Source organism: Triticum urartu, chromosome 6 (genome assembly GCF_003073215.2).
Source record: "Triticum urartu cultivar G1812 chromosome 6, Tu2.1, whole genome shotgun sequence".
Classification (NCBI taxonomy): domain Eukaryota; kingdom Viridiplantae; phylum Streptophyta; class Magnoliopsida; order Poales; family Poaceae; genus Triticum; species Triticum urartu.
The window spans coordinates 467,668,597-467,682,892 of record NC_053027.1 but is presented as its reverse complement, the minus strand read 5'-3'; the positions used below and the strand labels follow the sequence as shown (position 1 = coordinate 467,682,892).

At 46.8% G+C, this 14,296-nt stretch overlaps 1 protein-coding gene across 1 annotated transcript; it reads left to right on the top strand.

The window, feature by feature from the left end:
• The first annotated feature begins 3,143 nt into the window (after positions 1-3,143).
• Positions 3,144-7,820, top strand: LOC125514270 (syntaxin-22-like). Its single transcript, XM_048679578.1, has 7 exons — positions 3,144-3,617; positions 3,813-3,906; positions 4,029-4,165; positions 5,982-6,056; positions 7,030-7,187; positions 7,261-7,361; positions 7,442-7,820. The coding sequence occupies exons 1-7, from the start codon at positions 3,448-3,450 to the stop codon at positions 7,505-7,507; spliced, it is 801 nt and encodes a 266-aa protein (XP_048535535.1). The 5' UTR covers positions 3,144-3,447; the 3' UTR covers positions 7,508-7,820.
• Positions 7,821-14,296: the final 6,476 nt, after the last annotated feature.

The window sequence follows — 14,296 nt, the reverse complement described above, 5'->3', positions numbered from 1 at the left end:
CGGAGTCCCGGATGTGATCACGGACATGACGAGGAGTCTCGAAATGGTCGATACATAGAGATTGATATATTGGAAGCCTATATTTGGATATCGGAAGTGTTCCGAGTGAAATCGGGATTTTACCGGAGTACCGGGAGGTTACCGGAACCCCCCGGGAGGTATATGGGCCTTAGTGGGCTTTAGTGGAAGAGAGGAGAGGTGGCCAGGGCTGGGCCGCGCGCCCCTCCCCCCTAGTCCGAATAGGACAAGGAGAGGGGGGCGGCGCCCCCCCTTCCTTCTCTCTCCTCTTTCCCCCTCCCGAATCCTATTCCAACTAGGAAAGGGGGGAATCCTACTCCCAGTGGGAGTAGGACTCCTCCTGGCGCGCCCTCCTCCTGTCCGGCCGCACCTCCCCCTGTTCCTTTATATACGGGGGCAGGGGGCACCCCTAGACACACAAGTTGATCCATGTGATCACATTCTTAGCCGTGTGCGGTGCCCCCTTCCACCATAATCCTCGATAATATTGTAGCGGTGCTTAGGCGAAGCCCTGCGACGGTAGTACATCTAGATCGTCACCACGCCGTCGTGCTGACGGAACTCTTCCCCGACACTTTGCTGGATCGGAGTCCGGGGATCGTCATCGAGCTGAATGTGTGCTAAAACTTGGAGGTGCCGTAGTTTCGGTGCTTGATCGGTCGGGCCGTGAAGACGTATGACTACATCAACCGCGTTGTGCTAACGCTTCCGTTGTCGGTCTACGAGGGTACGTAGACAACACTCTCCCCTCTCGTTGCTATGCATCACCATGATCTTGCGTGTGCGTAGGAATTTTTTTGAAATTACTACGTTCCCTAACACCACTTGCCTCCCGCTCCGGACATTGTTGGAGAAGGTTGAGATAGGAAGTGCGGGCTTGGGCGTTGGAGCTCAGGTGCGCAGAAGATGGATAGGCAAAGGAGGAAGAAGGCGTAGGTAAAAAGGTGGATCCTTATCCCCTTATATGAGCGGATGCGACTATGCGTCCCCACCAGCCTAGTAAAACTCGCTTGCCTCCCAAGCGCCGTGATAAATGGCGCGGTTGGGTTACCCACGTCCGTATTGATGAGAATCCCGTAAATGGAGGACATGATCTCTGCTTTGACAAGACGTGCCAAGGAAACCGCCTCGCAAAACACGCTGAGGTGGAAAAGTGAAAACGATTCGAATAAAGGCTTGGCCGTAGTGTGATGTCACGCTGCGGAATACGTCAGCAGATTAGATTTGTGTTAATATTATTCTCTCTGTGGCAATACATGGAAACTTATTTTGCAGGGCCGGACACTACTCTTAGTGTTTACAAACTTTTATGAAGAATTTGGAGGAGGAACCCGCCTTGCAATGCCGAAGACAATCTACGCGCCGGACTCGTCGTCATTGAAGCCTGGTTCAGGGGCTACTGAGGGAGTCCTGGATTAGGGGGTGTTCGGGTAGCCGGACTATACCTTCAGTCGGACTCTAGGACTATGAAGATACAAGATTGAAGACTTCGTCCCGTGTCCGGATGGGACTTTCCTTGGCGTGGAAGGCAAGCTTGGCGATGCGGATATTCAAGATCTCCTACCATTGTAACCGACTTTGTGTAACCCTAACCCTCTCCGGTGTCTATATAAACCGGAGGATTTTAGTCCGTAGGACAACTCCATCATACAACAATCATACCATAGGCTAGTTTTTAGGGTTTAGCCTCCTTGATCTCGTGGTAGATCTATTCTTGTACTACCCATATCATCAATATTAATCAAGCAGGATGTAGGGTTTTACCTCCATCAAGAGGGCCCGAACCTGGGTAAAACATCGTGTTCCTTGCCTCCTGTTACCATCCGGTCTAGACGCACAGTTCGGGACCCCCTACCCGAGATCCGCCGGTTTTGACACCGACAGGGATCAATAGTGTGGGGTGAGTATTCTCATGTGTGCTTGTTGACTTTATCTCTAAGTAGATTTTACTTTATGCTCTTGTTTCTATCTCTAGTTATGGGTATGAAATGTAAAATACCAAAAAAATAGTTGTACTTGCTAACCTAATGGTTGAGGAACCACCTATAATCTTTACTGTCGAAGCTTTCTACTTGGATTATCCTCGCTTCGTTTGTGCTCATGTTGAAAACCCAACTAACTTAGTTGAGGAAAAATCATTAAATGAGCATGCTTATCTTGCGTGTTACCGCTTGTCTCAAAAAGGAAAACACTGATCAAATACATTGTTTGGAATTTATGCTCTTACATGATTTTACTTGTTGTTCTGAGGACCCTAAACACTTCTCCTACCAATGTAATGTAAGTTTAATAGTAATGAAATCTCGACTTCTTATGTTAATGGTATTTATAATTACTATGATGTCGAACAAATTGAAGATTTTTTTGGTTTTAAAGGTGCCTATGAAATTGAGTCTTTGCTTTGCTTAAAAAGTGTGGTGGTATCCTTTACAAATCTGAAAAATTTCCATACTTAAATATTGTTCTCAAAACTATACTTCTAATGTTTATATCAAAGAATTTATTGAGAGATGCATGCTGTCCTGGAAGAGACTAATATTTTGTAAACTCCTATGGAAAAAGAAATTGCTGAAACTACGAGCTCATTAAATGAAAAGATGAGGGGGAGAATGAAGAATAAAAGGAGAAAGAGTGGATTGATCACCCGTGCGCACATTCTAAAAAAAATAAATCTTTATCCCATACATTATTTAATTTTCCTTTATACTTACCCAAGGATGAATGCTTTGATCCCTTGAATTCGTTTGAAATATCTTTTTTGATGAACTTGACGTTTGCTATGTTTATGTTATGACGATATGAATGATGCTTATGAAGATAAATTTGCTACAAAATCTAATGGGCTGGTTTCATCGTAAAGAACCTGCCATTCCAGATTGGCTAGTCGTGATAGAGATTTTTTCTATAACCCTCCGTTGCCAAACAATATTAAAGAGGTACTCCCTCTATAAACCAATATAAGATCTTTTAGACCTTAGACGGTGACGATAATTCGTGATCGTGTTTCGGCGCTCCGGCCGACCTGCTCGTCCTCGGGGCCCCGGCTGGACCCATGCCGGTGCGGTGCGACCGCGACCGGGGGGTGCGGTGCGGTCGATGCCAAGCGCTCCTCCCAAATTCCGGGCGTGGATCGAGCCCGCGACGCCTGTTCCAGTTCGTGGCACCTCGTGCTGCCCCATCACCCCCACTCCCATCAATCAATTTGATCGCAACAACAGCCAATCCATCCCATGGAATAATAAAGAAACTGGCGCACCTCACTGCGTGGCCGGTGGCGACCGACGGCGACCCCTGCTGCCCTTACCGTACCCCGCTACGCTCCGGCGAGTCCGGCCGACCGCCCCCGCCACCTTTCGCCGCACGGCGTGACCGAGTGGACGGGCCCGACGGCGGGCATCGGCCGGCGCGCGAGGGCGGGAGGGATCGGCGATGAGCTTCGCGGATCTGGAGTCCGGGGCGCTGCAGGCGCCCCGGAGGGGGAGGGGCGCCGACGCCACGCGCGCGCTCGTCTTCCAGATCACCACCGCGGTGTCCTCCTACCGCCGCCTCCTCAACTCGCTCGGCACGCCCAAGGACACGCCCGCCCTCCGTGATCAGCTGTCTGTCCTCGACCCCCTCTCCTCTCGCTCGCGTAATTTCATCGTGCGCTAGTTATTTGGAACAATTTTGCCCATTTCAAGTTAGGAGCACATAGTTTGTGCTCTAACTGGTACTAGGATCGAGGGGGCTAATGCCTTCACGGCATGCTGGTGTCACTTTCTGAATTACTGTGCGCCGCAACGATTTCCTCGCAGGCAGAAGACTAGTCATAAAGTCCTGCAATTGGCGAAGGATGCGAAGGAGAAGCTGACGAGTGCTGCTGAAGCAGACAAGAGCACTGGAACTAGTGTCAGTAATATTTCACCACCTTTCTACGATTATATTCCCTTCTTTTAGATCAAGATTCAGTACTTCTGCCTGGATGAGGCCCTTTAAACAAATAAGCTAATGAATTTGGGTGTCACCTGCAGGCAGACAAGCGGGTAGCTGACATGAAGCTTGCCAAAGATTTTGCTGCGACGATGGAGGAATTCAGGAAACTTCAGAATCTTGCAATTCAGAGGGAGATGGCATATAAGCCGGTTGTTCCCCAGGGTGCTCAGCCAAGGTAATAATACTTGTCCACTCTAATATCAATTCATCCAGAAGTTTTATCTCATGTGTTTCATTACACATGAATAGCTACATTTATATGTTAAAAGGAGTTGCACAGTTCAGGGCCGTACCTGAGAGCCCGGTGAAAAGTTTTATTTTCATATCATACCACTAATAATTGTTCTAAGAGCTACGACTGTCAAATATAAAATTTTGGAATCATTACCTACAAATTTATATTTTCTTTATTTTTACTCTTATAAAGATCTGAGTTGGTGGCAGTGTACTGTATTCACGTCTTAAATTAATTCGAATTACCACAGCTGTCATCCATTCTATGGAGGACTATTGGTTGATTCAACTGATGTATGTTTTGAGATAATTTTTTACATTTTACACATACTCAGCCACTCTGGGACTATGGTGGCACAAGTGTTTAAACAACTGATAATATATAACAAAAAGTAACTTCAATAGCAACACACGAGCATTAAGCGAGTAGCATAAATGTGTCACCATTTTATCATTACAGGGCATACCCAGTGCTGAAAGCTCCCACACAAGGTGGGGTCTGGGGAAGGGAATTTCTAGACAGCCTTACCCTTTAATTCTGCAAGGAGTCTGGTTCGAACCCAGGGCCTCCAGGCCACAAGTGGAGAGACTCTACCACTGTGCCAGGCCTGCCCCTCCATCATTATATCATTCCTCTTCAGTTATGCTCTTAAACTTCATTTTCAAGTGCTATAATAGCCAATCCACTAAGTATATCTTGTGTCGTTGTAGAACATAAGTATGTACTCAAAATTTTAAGTTTAGATATGTTTTGGAGAAATTATAGCACTTGAAAAGACCCAAAGTGGTCGGTCCCTTGCCTGGATCCTGCGCAAGCGGGATCTGCGTGCACCGGGCTGCCCTTTTAAATTATGAACAAAATATTAGTCAAAAGGTGTACTACTATGAAGAAAATTGAAGTTGTAGTTAATTTCACATGGATGCTGCTTGCTACACATGTGATTGAAAGAGGAAGAGCATGGTGCGCTGCAATTAGAAGAGAAATGTGCAGCTGAGATTGGACGAGATGAAAATGGAGAGGCTTGCATGCGGTGTTCAGATACACAGTAGTAAAACTCATGTATTTATTGCATAATCCTTCAATTCATGACTAATCTCATAATTATTTTTAATAAGTATAGAACGTATAAACAAATTGGGGGCCCTAGATATTTGGGGGCTCTGTGCAGGGGCACATCTCGCACAGGCTCCCTTTACTGATCTGGCACAGTGGACATATTAGTGGGGTGCATCTAATTCTAACCAGTCGCTAGTAGTATTGTCCTACTTTGTCCCGTTATTGGAGAAATGGGGAAGGCTAAATTTGGAATAATTGGATCATTTGGATGATGTTTTGTATGTGAATCATTCTGACCATACCATACCGCTCTAGAAAACTATAACTTGATTGTGGCAATTTTCATGGCAAATCATTCCCGATACTGACAACCCCTAGCAGGGATACTGTCTGGCTTGTATTGACATTTTCTCTCTCTGACTGATGGATTTTGTTTGGCATGCATAATCAAGCATTTATTATTGTTCATTCTTGATTTCGGGATTTAAGTAGAGCAACTCTTCTCCCTTTTGGTATATGCAGAAAATGCTCGTTTAACTAATAGTATAAGATAGTATTTTCCTGTTCTCTGTAATTACCCCACTTTTTACTTGCAAATTTGACGATGGCTTCTGCTGGTGATGCTGTTTTGTTGGAAACATAAGCTCTTTATTGTGCAGATTTGACTAGTTTAATATCCCTTACTGTTGTTGTGATACAGCTATACTATGAATGATGGAAGATCTGATTTTGATAAAATGCCTGAACAGCGCGCATTGCTTGCAGAACCAAACAGGTCAGTGTTCTCGTTGTCCTTTTTTTGTTATTGCTTCAAGTTCGTGGCAGGGTATTTGCTGTCAGTGGCCTAGCTTTATTTGCTTACCACTATCTGTTCACTTCTCACATGAAAAACATTCAACTATTGTAGTTGCATCCTTTTTATACTTGATCATGGCTGTGATAGAATAGGCACTATGAACTTCTGAAAGATTGTGTAAAAGACTGCTGATACCCTGCAGTATTTAGTTTGTCTTGTAGACAGTACATTGCTTCATGAGTTTTACTGTCTCTTGATCCGATTATATGTTTTAACAGGTCTCATGCCTAAATTGTAGACCCCCCCCCCCCCCTCCCTAGAGGTAGAATATGCTGCTCATGCACTATTTTGACCGGGTCCAAATTGTGTTGTGCAGTGTGGTAACTAATCGTGAGTTTGTACAAGTTGATTGCCATATGAATTGAAGCTTTGCTGCATTGACAATTGAGTTACCTACTCCAAAGGGTCAAAGCAATCCCTTTTGTTTATTTATTTATTTACAAAATCTCCCCAAGTAGGATTCAAACCTACACCAGTAAATTAACATCAGCGGATCGCTCTACCACTGAACTACCAAGGGACAATGAGGTATTCAAGTCCTAGAGTTCAGCCTCCTCTGTCAACCCATGAACAATATGTGTCCAAAGCTTCTTTCTTAACTCAGAATTTCTTCAGTCCTAAATTGTTGGGCTTTGCTCGATTCCTCATTACATAGGGAAGCTCATAGGGGCTCTATGTCACATAACCTTTTTAGACTGGCAAGTCCTGTTTGTTGAAACACATGGTGTTAAAATATGGCATGCAAGATTCTTAATTAAAATCCTAATATGTGTTTTTTGAGCCAAAAGATCAATATTGTATGCAAGAATCAGCAGAATCCATTTCTCTCTACCCGCAAAAAAAGGAATCCATTCCTCTCACATTTTTTCGGATGTGCCATGCTACTCTGCAGGTTAGAGGTGTTGCAATTGGATAATGAAATTGTTTTCAATGAGGCTATCATCGAGGAAAGGGACCAGGCGATTCAAGACATCCAACAGCAGATTGGTGAAGTACATGAAGCATTTAAGGATCTTGCTACGCTCGTGCATGCGCAAGGAGGCGTAATAGGCACGTTTTACATTACATTCTGCGCACTCCTGTTCCTTGACTTACTAGCTAACGCCGTCATCTTTGGTAACAGAGGAAGTCGACAGCAACATTGAAAACTCTGCAGCTGCGACCAGTGAAGCGAAGAAAGAAATCGGCAAAGCGTCCAAGACTCAGAAGTCAAATTCATCCTTGGTACGTTAGACTCGTACAAATTACTGCATTGTCACTGTTCTAGCTATTTTCTTTACCCTACCCATTCATTTCATGTGCAGCTTTGCCTGCTTATGGTGATCTTTGGGGTGGTTTTGCTTATCGTGATAATAGTTTTGGCATCTTGAGACACGAATGCTTAGAAGCCTATTGGTGCACCCTGAGGAGCCATATTACGTGCAAGATTAATCCTCGCTGTGCGCCGAAGACTGTCGCTAACTGAAGTGTACATTTTCTTTTTCTCCCCTCTTTTCTCCTTGTGGTTTGTGAGTGCGTATTCTTATGTGGCGTGAGTCCTTTTTTTCCCACGGCTTGCCCTGAGTGAACAGTAATTCTCTTTTTCTCCTACAAAGGTTTGTTTGCTGCTTTGCTTGAGTCAGAAACTTGACATTCTGTAAGCATTTCTACTGAATAAAGCGAACAGAGATTATTCATTCTCAACCTTGCTATTTTTGTCTTGAAACACTTGATTGGAACGTGTTCGTCCTAAGCAACAAACAAGCGACAAGTCCTGGTGTCTGAAAAGGAAAGCCCACAAGTCTTTAGACCAGCTGCCGCAAGAGCAAACTAGAGGCCTCCTAATCGTGTCAGCTTTGTCGGTTGCAACTATAGAAAGCCATGTCATCGACAGTCCATCTCTTAGCTAGATTATTATCCGTAGTTGATTTTTGCTTATAAAACACAACCAAAGGAATACATAATTTTTTTGAGGAGTCAAAATCTTCCTAATCAATTCTTGGGGTGAGACCACATGTCCAAAGATTATGGCATTATAGAAGGACTTAACAGAATAACAGCCAGAAGGCTCCAATAGCCAGACTGGGCAATCTCTATAAGAAGGAAGAGTCACAGTTTCTAACAAGCAAAGCAATTTTTGCTAATCTCAGAAAAGCTTCACATCTACACATCTCCTGAAAAGAACTTCAGGTTGGTCCATCCCAGACCTGGGATACTGAACAATCCTGTTGATTACATATATATAAACAAATTGTAATTGCTATCTGAGCTCAGGCTCATCTACACCCGATGAACAGTGATAAAAAAGAAAATTCAAAAGAATCTGATTTTCTTTTTTTGGCATCCAAGATGCTCGGATGCGGGCAAATTTTCATGGTGTTTGGACATCTGAGGAGCTCTAGCAAAACAAAAAAAAGTTTCTAAACAGTGCATTTTTTTCAAAGTTTCTTTGAGTGGCAAGTTTTGTTTTTTCGTCATGACCTCCTCAAATGTCCAAACACCACGAACATTTGCACGCGCATTGCACACCCGAATATCTTGGACGTTGAAAATTTTCAGAATTATTTTTTCTTTTTTGCTACTCTTCATGGGCAAGAGTAGCTCAGACTGAATCGCCCTGTCTGTTTTCAAGGAACAATCCCCTGACCAAATATCATGGCAGAAGCTAATATTAAGTCCATTTCCTACTCTCCATCTGTAAAAAGTTGTAGAAGCAGTTATGGTGCAAGTTATCCCTCCCGAAAACGGAACCGATGCCAGTTTTAGACAAAATCAAATTAGGTCTAGAAGTTACATAATTGAAACCTAGACTCCTTTTGCCAATTTTTATCACTACCAGAGAAATACCTCCTACTTCTTTTGGCATCCAAGATGCTCGGGTGCAGGCAAATTTTCATGGTGTTTGGACATCCGAGGAGCTCTAGCAAAACAAAAAAAAAATAGTTTCTAAACGGTGCTTTTTCTTTCAAAGTTTCTTTGAGTGACAAGTTTTGTTTTTTCGTCATGACCTCAAAATGTCCAAACACAATGAACATTCGCACACGTATTGCACACCCGAATATCTTGGATGTTGAAAATTTGCAGATTATTTTTCTTTTTGCTACTCTTCATGGGCAAGAGCAGCTCCACTGAATCGCCCTATCTGTTTCCAAGGAACAAATCCTCTAACCAAATATCACCCCAGAAGCTAATATTAACTCCATTTCCTAGTCTCTATCTGTTAAAAGTTGTAGAAGCAGTTATGGTGCAAGTTATCCCTTTCCGAAAACGGGAACCAATGCCAGTTTTAGACAAAATCAAATTAGGTCTAGAAGTTACATATTTAAAACCTAGACTTGTTTTTGCCAATTTTTATCACCACCGGAGAAATACCTCCTACTCCATGAAGTCAGCAGAGCAATATTGAAATCCCTAAACAAAATTGCCAGTTTTAGACGAAAGCAAATTAGGTCTAGAAATTCCATATTTGAAATCAAGAACGTTTTCCCAATTTTTACCACCAGAGAAATACCTCTTACTCCATGAAGCCCACAGACCCATATTGAGAGATGGTTACCCATCCACCGAGAAATGTTCTTAATGATCCTATCAATGATAGGTTGGATAGCTTCTCTTCTTAACTTATTATAGTGCAAAAGCATTTACTTTTAAAAAATAGTCAAAAGCACCTCTAAGTATACCAATCTTGCACCAAAACACTTGAGCAAAATAATGGTGCTTTGTTTTTGACATGGTGCTCTGTTGCTCACATATGTTTTATTTTTTCCTAAGTTGTATTGTTTCCATACTTGATTAATAAGAGCATCTACAACCGGACCTCTCAAACCCACCTCATAGGCCCGGGTGGGCCGTCCGGCCACTGCCCTGTCACGATTTTTTGACTCAGACGGGCGTCTTGAATGCCCGGGCTGACCGACACCCCTCATATCTAACCCAAATATGAGATGGATATGAGGGCGCCCGGACACGCCCGCCGACCCCGCTGCAGGTTGTAGCGGTCCCACCTGCAGCGACCGAAGCTTCTCCATCTCTCATTGGTGCAACCAAATTTTAGTCCCACATCGCCGGCCGAGGCGGATGCCGCCCAACTTAAATAGCTACACCAGCGGATGGCGGCAAGCTTGGTTGTTGTTGTGTAGGTCTATCAATTCTGGCATGTGTGATCGAGATATATTTGACACTAGATTGTATTTCATTGACTGATGATTGTTCATCGAGTGTCAAGTTTGTCTCGATCATATATGTTGATACCTCTACTACAATGACACTAGATTTTTATTTTGTTTTGATGCATGGACATGATTCAAAAAAAGACAAGCCGGCACCAATGTTCCCTATGCGAAGGGTATAGACCCTGACTATAATAAATCTTCTATGTGATAAACATAGAAGATTCATAGTAAGAGTCCGTATCCTTAACAAAGGATGCAATGATGTCAGAAGCTTATCCCTTTTGGGCGACCCGGATATTTAAGTTGGTCAACTAGCTCTCAGTCGGCAAGGTGGGACCAATATGGATGTGAAAATGTTAAGTATGAGCAATTTTCGGTGCCGAGCCGGCCCAAGGCGGACAGAATGATCGACGTGGATGGCCCTGCATCTAATAGATGTTTTGAGATTAGGATACGTGGTTGTAGATTGTAAAATTTAAGACACGCCCGGTCAGTGTCCGCAGGCGTGTCCGGATACATCCACGGGTATTTGAGAGTCTAAATTTACAACCTCCGACTGTGGATGCTCTAAGTCAGCTCGTTGAGAAAAGGACTAGTACCCGATTACACCGAACTTAAAAAAAGGACAGAAACCCCGCCGGGAGCTCACCACCGAAGAACAAGGCAGTCGTTGGTTTCATCTGAACCGTGCCGGGGATTCAAGCAAGCCAAAGGAGCGGCGTTGCTTCGCCGTCGTCTCGTCCCCGTTTGACCTCCCCGGGCCAGTCGTCCCCATCGGCGAAAAACTCGTCCCATTTCTAGGTCTCTCGACCGGCACCGGCGTGCTAGACACAAGGTGGTCGGCCGCGAATTCGAGGACCGTACAGTGATCGGCGGGTCGTTAATCTGCATTCTTCCTAATCGCTCGCTCGTGTCCTCGAAACCGCCATGCGCTATGCCGATGAACGGGCCGAAATGGGATGAGACCCACTTCCGATCGGTTGCTATATGCTTGATCTTCATGATGATGCAACCTAGAGCGTACGTGCGTGAGGGTCGGCGTCTGCCCGTGCCGTGCCAGAAAAGGAGAGGCAAAAAAATAACCTTGGGAACGCCACAGGCCTACCCGCACCATGCACCCAAACATCGGAGGTGATGTGTGCGCTGACGCGTCGCTCTCCATTCTGCTGGACAGCAGCAGCAGCAGCTTGGACCGCACAGCGGCTCGAGCGTGCGCGCTGCACGGCCTACTACACTCATGCGGCGTTGCTTGCCTTGCCCTCTCGTCTAAGGCACTTGGCACGTGACCGATCGACCGTGCGTCATCGATGATACTCAGCATTGCGCGCTAGCTGGTCGTTCACTCGTTAGGTCAACTTCACCGCGCGACCCTATCCTGTTCAGATGTGTTCGTTTGGGAGTAAAACGGATGAATAGCGCGGCCCAACGCGCGGCCCCAAATAGATAAATGTCCGGATTCCGTCCGTTTTTGACGCATTCCTGCTACAAACTTGCGTCGGGTTTGTGGTGAAACAGACATCGCGCGGACGGGCTCGCCGCATGCCCTTGTCCCCCCGTGGCCCGCCTGTCGGGAACACTACCAGTCCTTTCGCTTCCAACGCCTCCATCCCCTCTCCCCGTCCAACCCCACCGCCGGCACCGTCATTATTCTCTGACCGCCTCCTCACTTCGCACTCCCCGGGCGTCTCGACATGGCCGTCACCACGTTAGCGCTTTCGCCGTAGTTTTGGCCGTCGATTGGAGGAGATTTGTCCGTCACCGTCGTAGCCGGTGGCAGAGGGGATACAACCGCCGGCGACGTACCACGGCTGTTTCCGACGAGTGCTCCAGAGCGGCCAGTAGCCGGCCGCCAACCACCCCTGCTGCATCGAGGTGATCATTGCGGCCTCTTTGATTGAACAGTTTGTCCAATTCCATTGTGAGCTGCGTGATTGGCACAGTCATTTGGATCTTTAAAATGACTTGGTTGAGCATGTGTGGAGTCACATTGGCAACCAATAAATGTATTGGTTCATTCAAGACAATTTCGATTTGGTTGTAAAATTATTTTATTTAGAGACAATTCCGATTGGGTTATAAAATTATTTTTATTTTCAGACGATTAATATTTGAACGTGCAAACTTGTTTTGATATGAATATATGGACATTTTTGACCGTGCCGGACAGGATGGGGCCGAAGGATGCGGCCGCGTGCTGGACGCACGGCCACCGCATCTCAGAACAGGCCCGGACACGACCCTATCTCTCTACCCAAACGGACCGAATCCGGGCAAAGGGGACGTCCAATTGGGATCGCGCGGTGAAGTTGGCCTCCTCGCTGATATGGTATGGTATAGTATCCTTCCCCCTCTTTCGGTCGCCGAATCGCTGATTCACCATGGTATGCATAGCTTGCGTGCAGCGGGAAACGGGGGCGCATTTGAGCGGTGCGTCCGCTTGTGCACGATCACTCATGTGCCCTGTCCTGTCCAGTCCTGTATGGTGTGCTGGCCTTTGGTTGATCTGAAGCGTACGTTTTGGACGGGTTCAAATGAGTTCAAATGCATGCATGATGCCCGGGTTGACATTCTATTCCTGCAAGCAATCCACAACCTTTTTTACAAACAATCATTTTTGAGACATGTGGTTCTTGTTGGAAAGAATCAAGTAGCGACCGAATGCCTGTCATTTCGGTTCACCCGGACGCGGCGGGGATCGAGTTCTTCTAAACTTGTGGTGGGGTATTTGGCCGGTGCACATATTACAGCCCCAGAGTTAGTTTTCATCGATGCACCGCACACACGCGACACGCCACACGCTTTCTATCCACCCAACCATGGTTGATGCCGGCGGGAGGGACCGGCGCTCCGGCCCGGTAGGAGTTCGCGTGCGCACACGGAGACGAACTTTCCAACGACCCACCACTAGCAGTCTAGCAGCACGTACAATACAGACGGTGCCGTATTATACCGTCACTGTGCGTGTGCGTGTGCGTTCGTGTCCGTAGCCCCGGGCCCGAGAAGCAACATGCGCCCGTTGTCGCGTGGCGCGCCTGGGAAAGGAAACCGACCGAAAGAGTGCGACTATGCGGGGCGAGTGGGCCGGGGACCAAAAACCTTGCACGCATTCCTGCCTGCTCCGTCCGCCGAACGAACGCTTTGTCCGTAGCCCCCTTCCATTCTTCTTCCGGGCTCACGTTCATCAATGGCCTTTGGTTTCACTTCAGCGCGTACTACGTACGTCCAGGATCCGGTATACCCATCGGGCCAGCCAGGATGCCAAGTAGCAGTACGTGCGGGAACGTGTGTAGTGGCATGGCTGGCCAGTGGCCGCACGTGACGCAAGAGGACAAGGCGGTGCGTGTAGGAACGTCAAACGTATCCGTCAGGCCTCGGATACCCCTGGTCTACAGGAAGAGTATGGTCGCGAATCTCCGCCGTCCATCCGGCATCCAACGGCTCTGAGTGACCATCTGCGCGCGCGCAGAGTTAAAGTAAAGTTGACCGGGAAGTGTGAAAGTGTAGAAGCGTGCCTGGGCTGAAGTGATCGGTCGGTGATGGGGAGGAGGAAGAAAAGGGCAAGCGGTTCGACTAAATGGAGGCCGAGACAGGTGACAAATGAGGTGCCAGGGATAGGGTAGAGAGGTAGGAGAAGGGAGGAAGCAAACGATTCCGCCCGCTGCCGCTGCAGCGAGCGGCATTGGATCCCGCCCGCGTGCTCCCGTCGTCATGGGTAGGTAGGCGGCGTCGCTGCCACACCACACTGACAAGAAAGTTTTTTTCCCCTTCGTGATTACCAGAAAGATACCGAAAAGAAATCCTCTTTTTTGGGTTCAGGATCTCAACCAAAGGCCAGCCCGTGGTGGAGCGAGCTGCCGGCTGCGAGAGGTTAACGAGCAAGCGAGCGAGCGAAGCAGACGAGACGAGCAGGATGAGGCGCTGATTAGCGCGGGTGGGCTCCGTTGGTTAGCGGTACGGAGCAGATCCCAGGGGGAGGCCGGCCGTTGATGGTGCTGTTGCGGGGGTGGT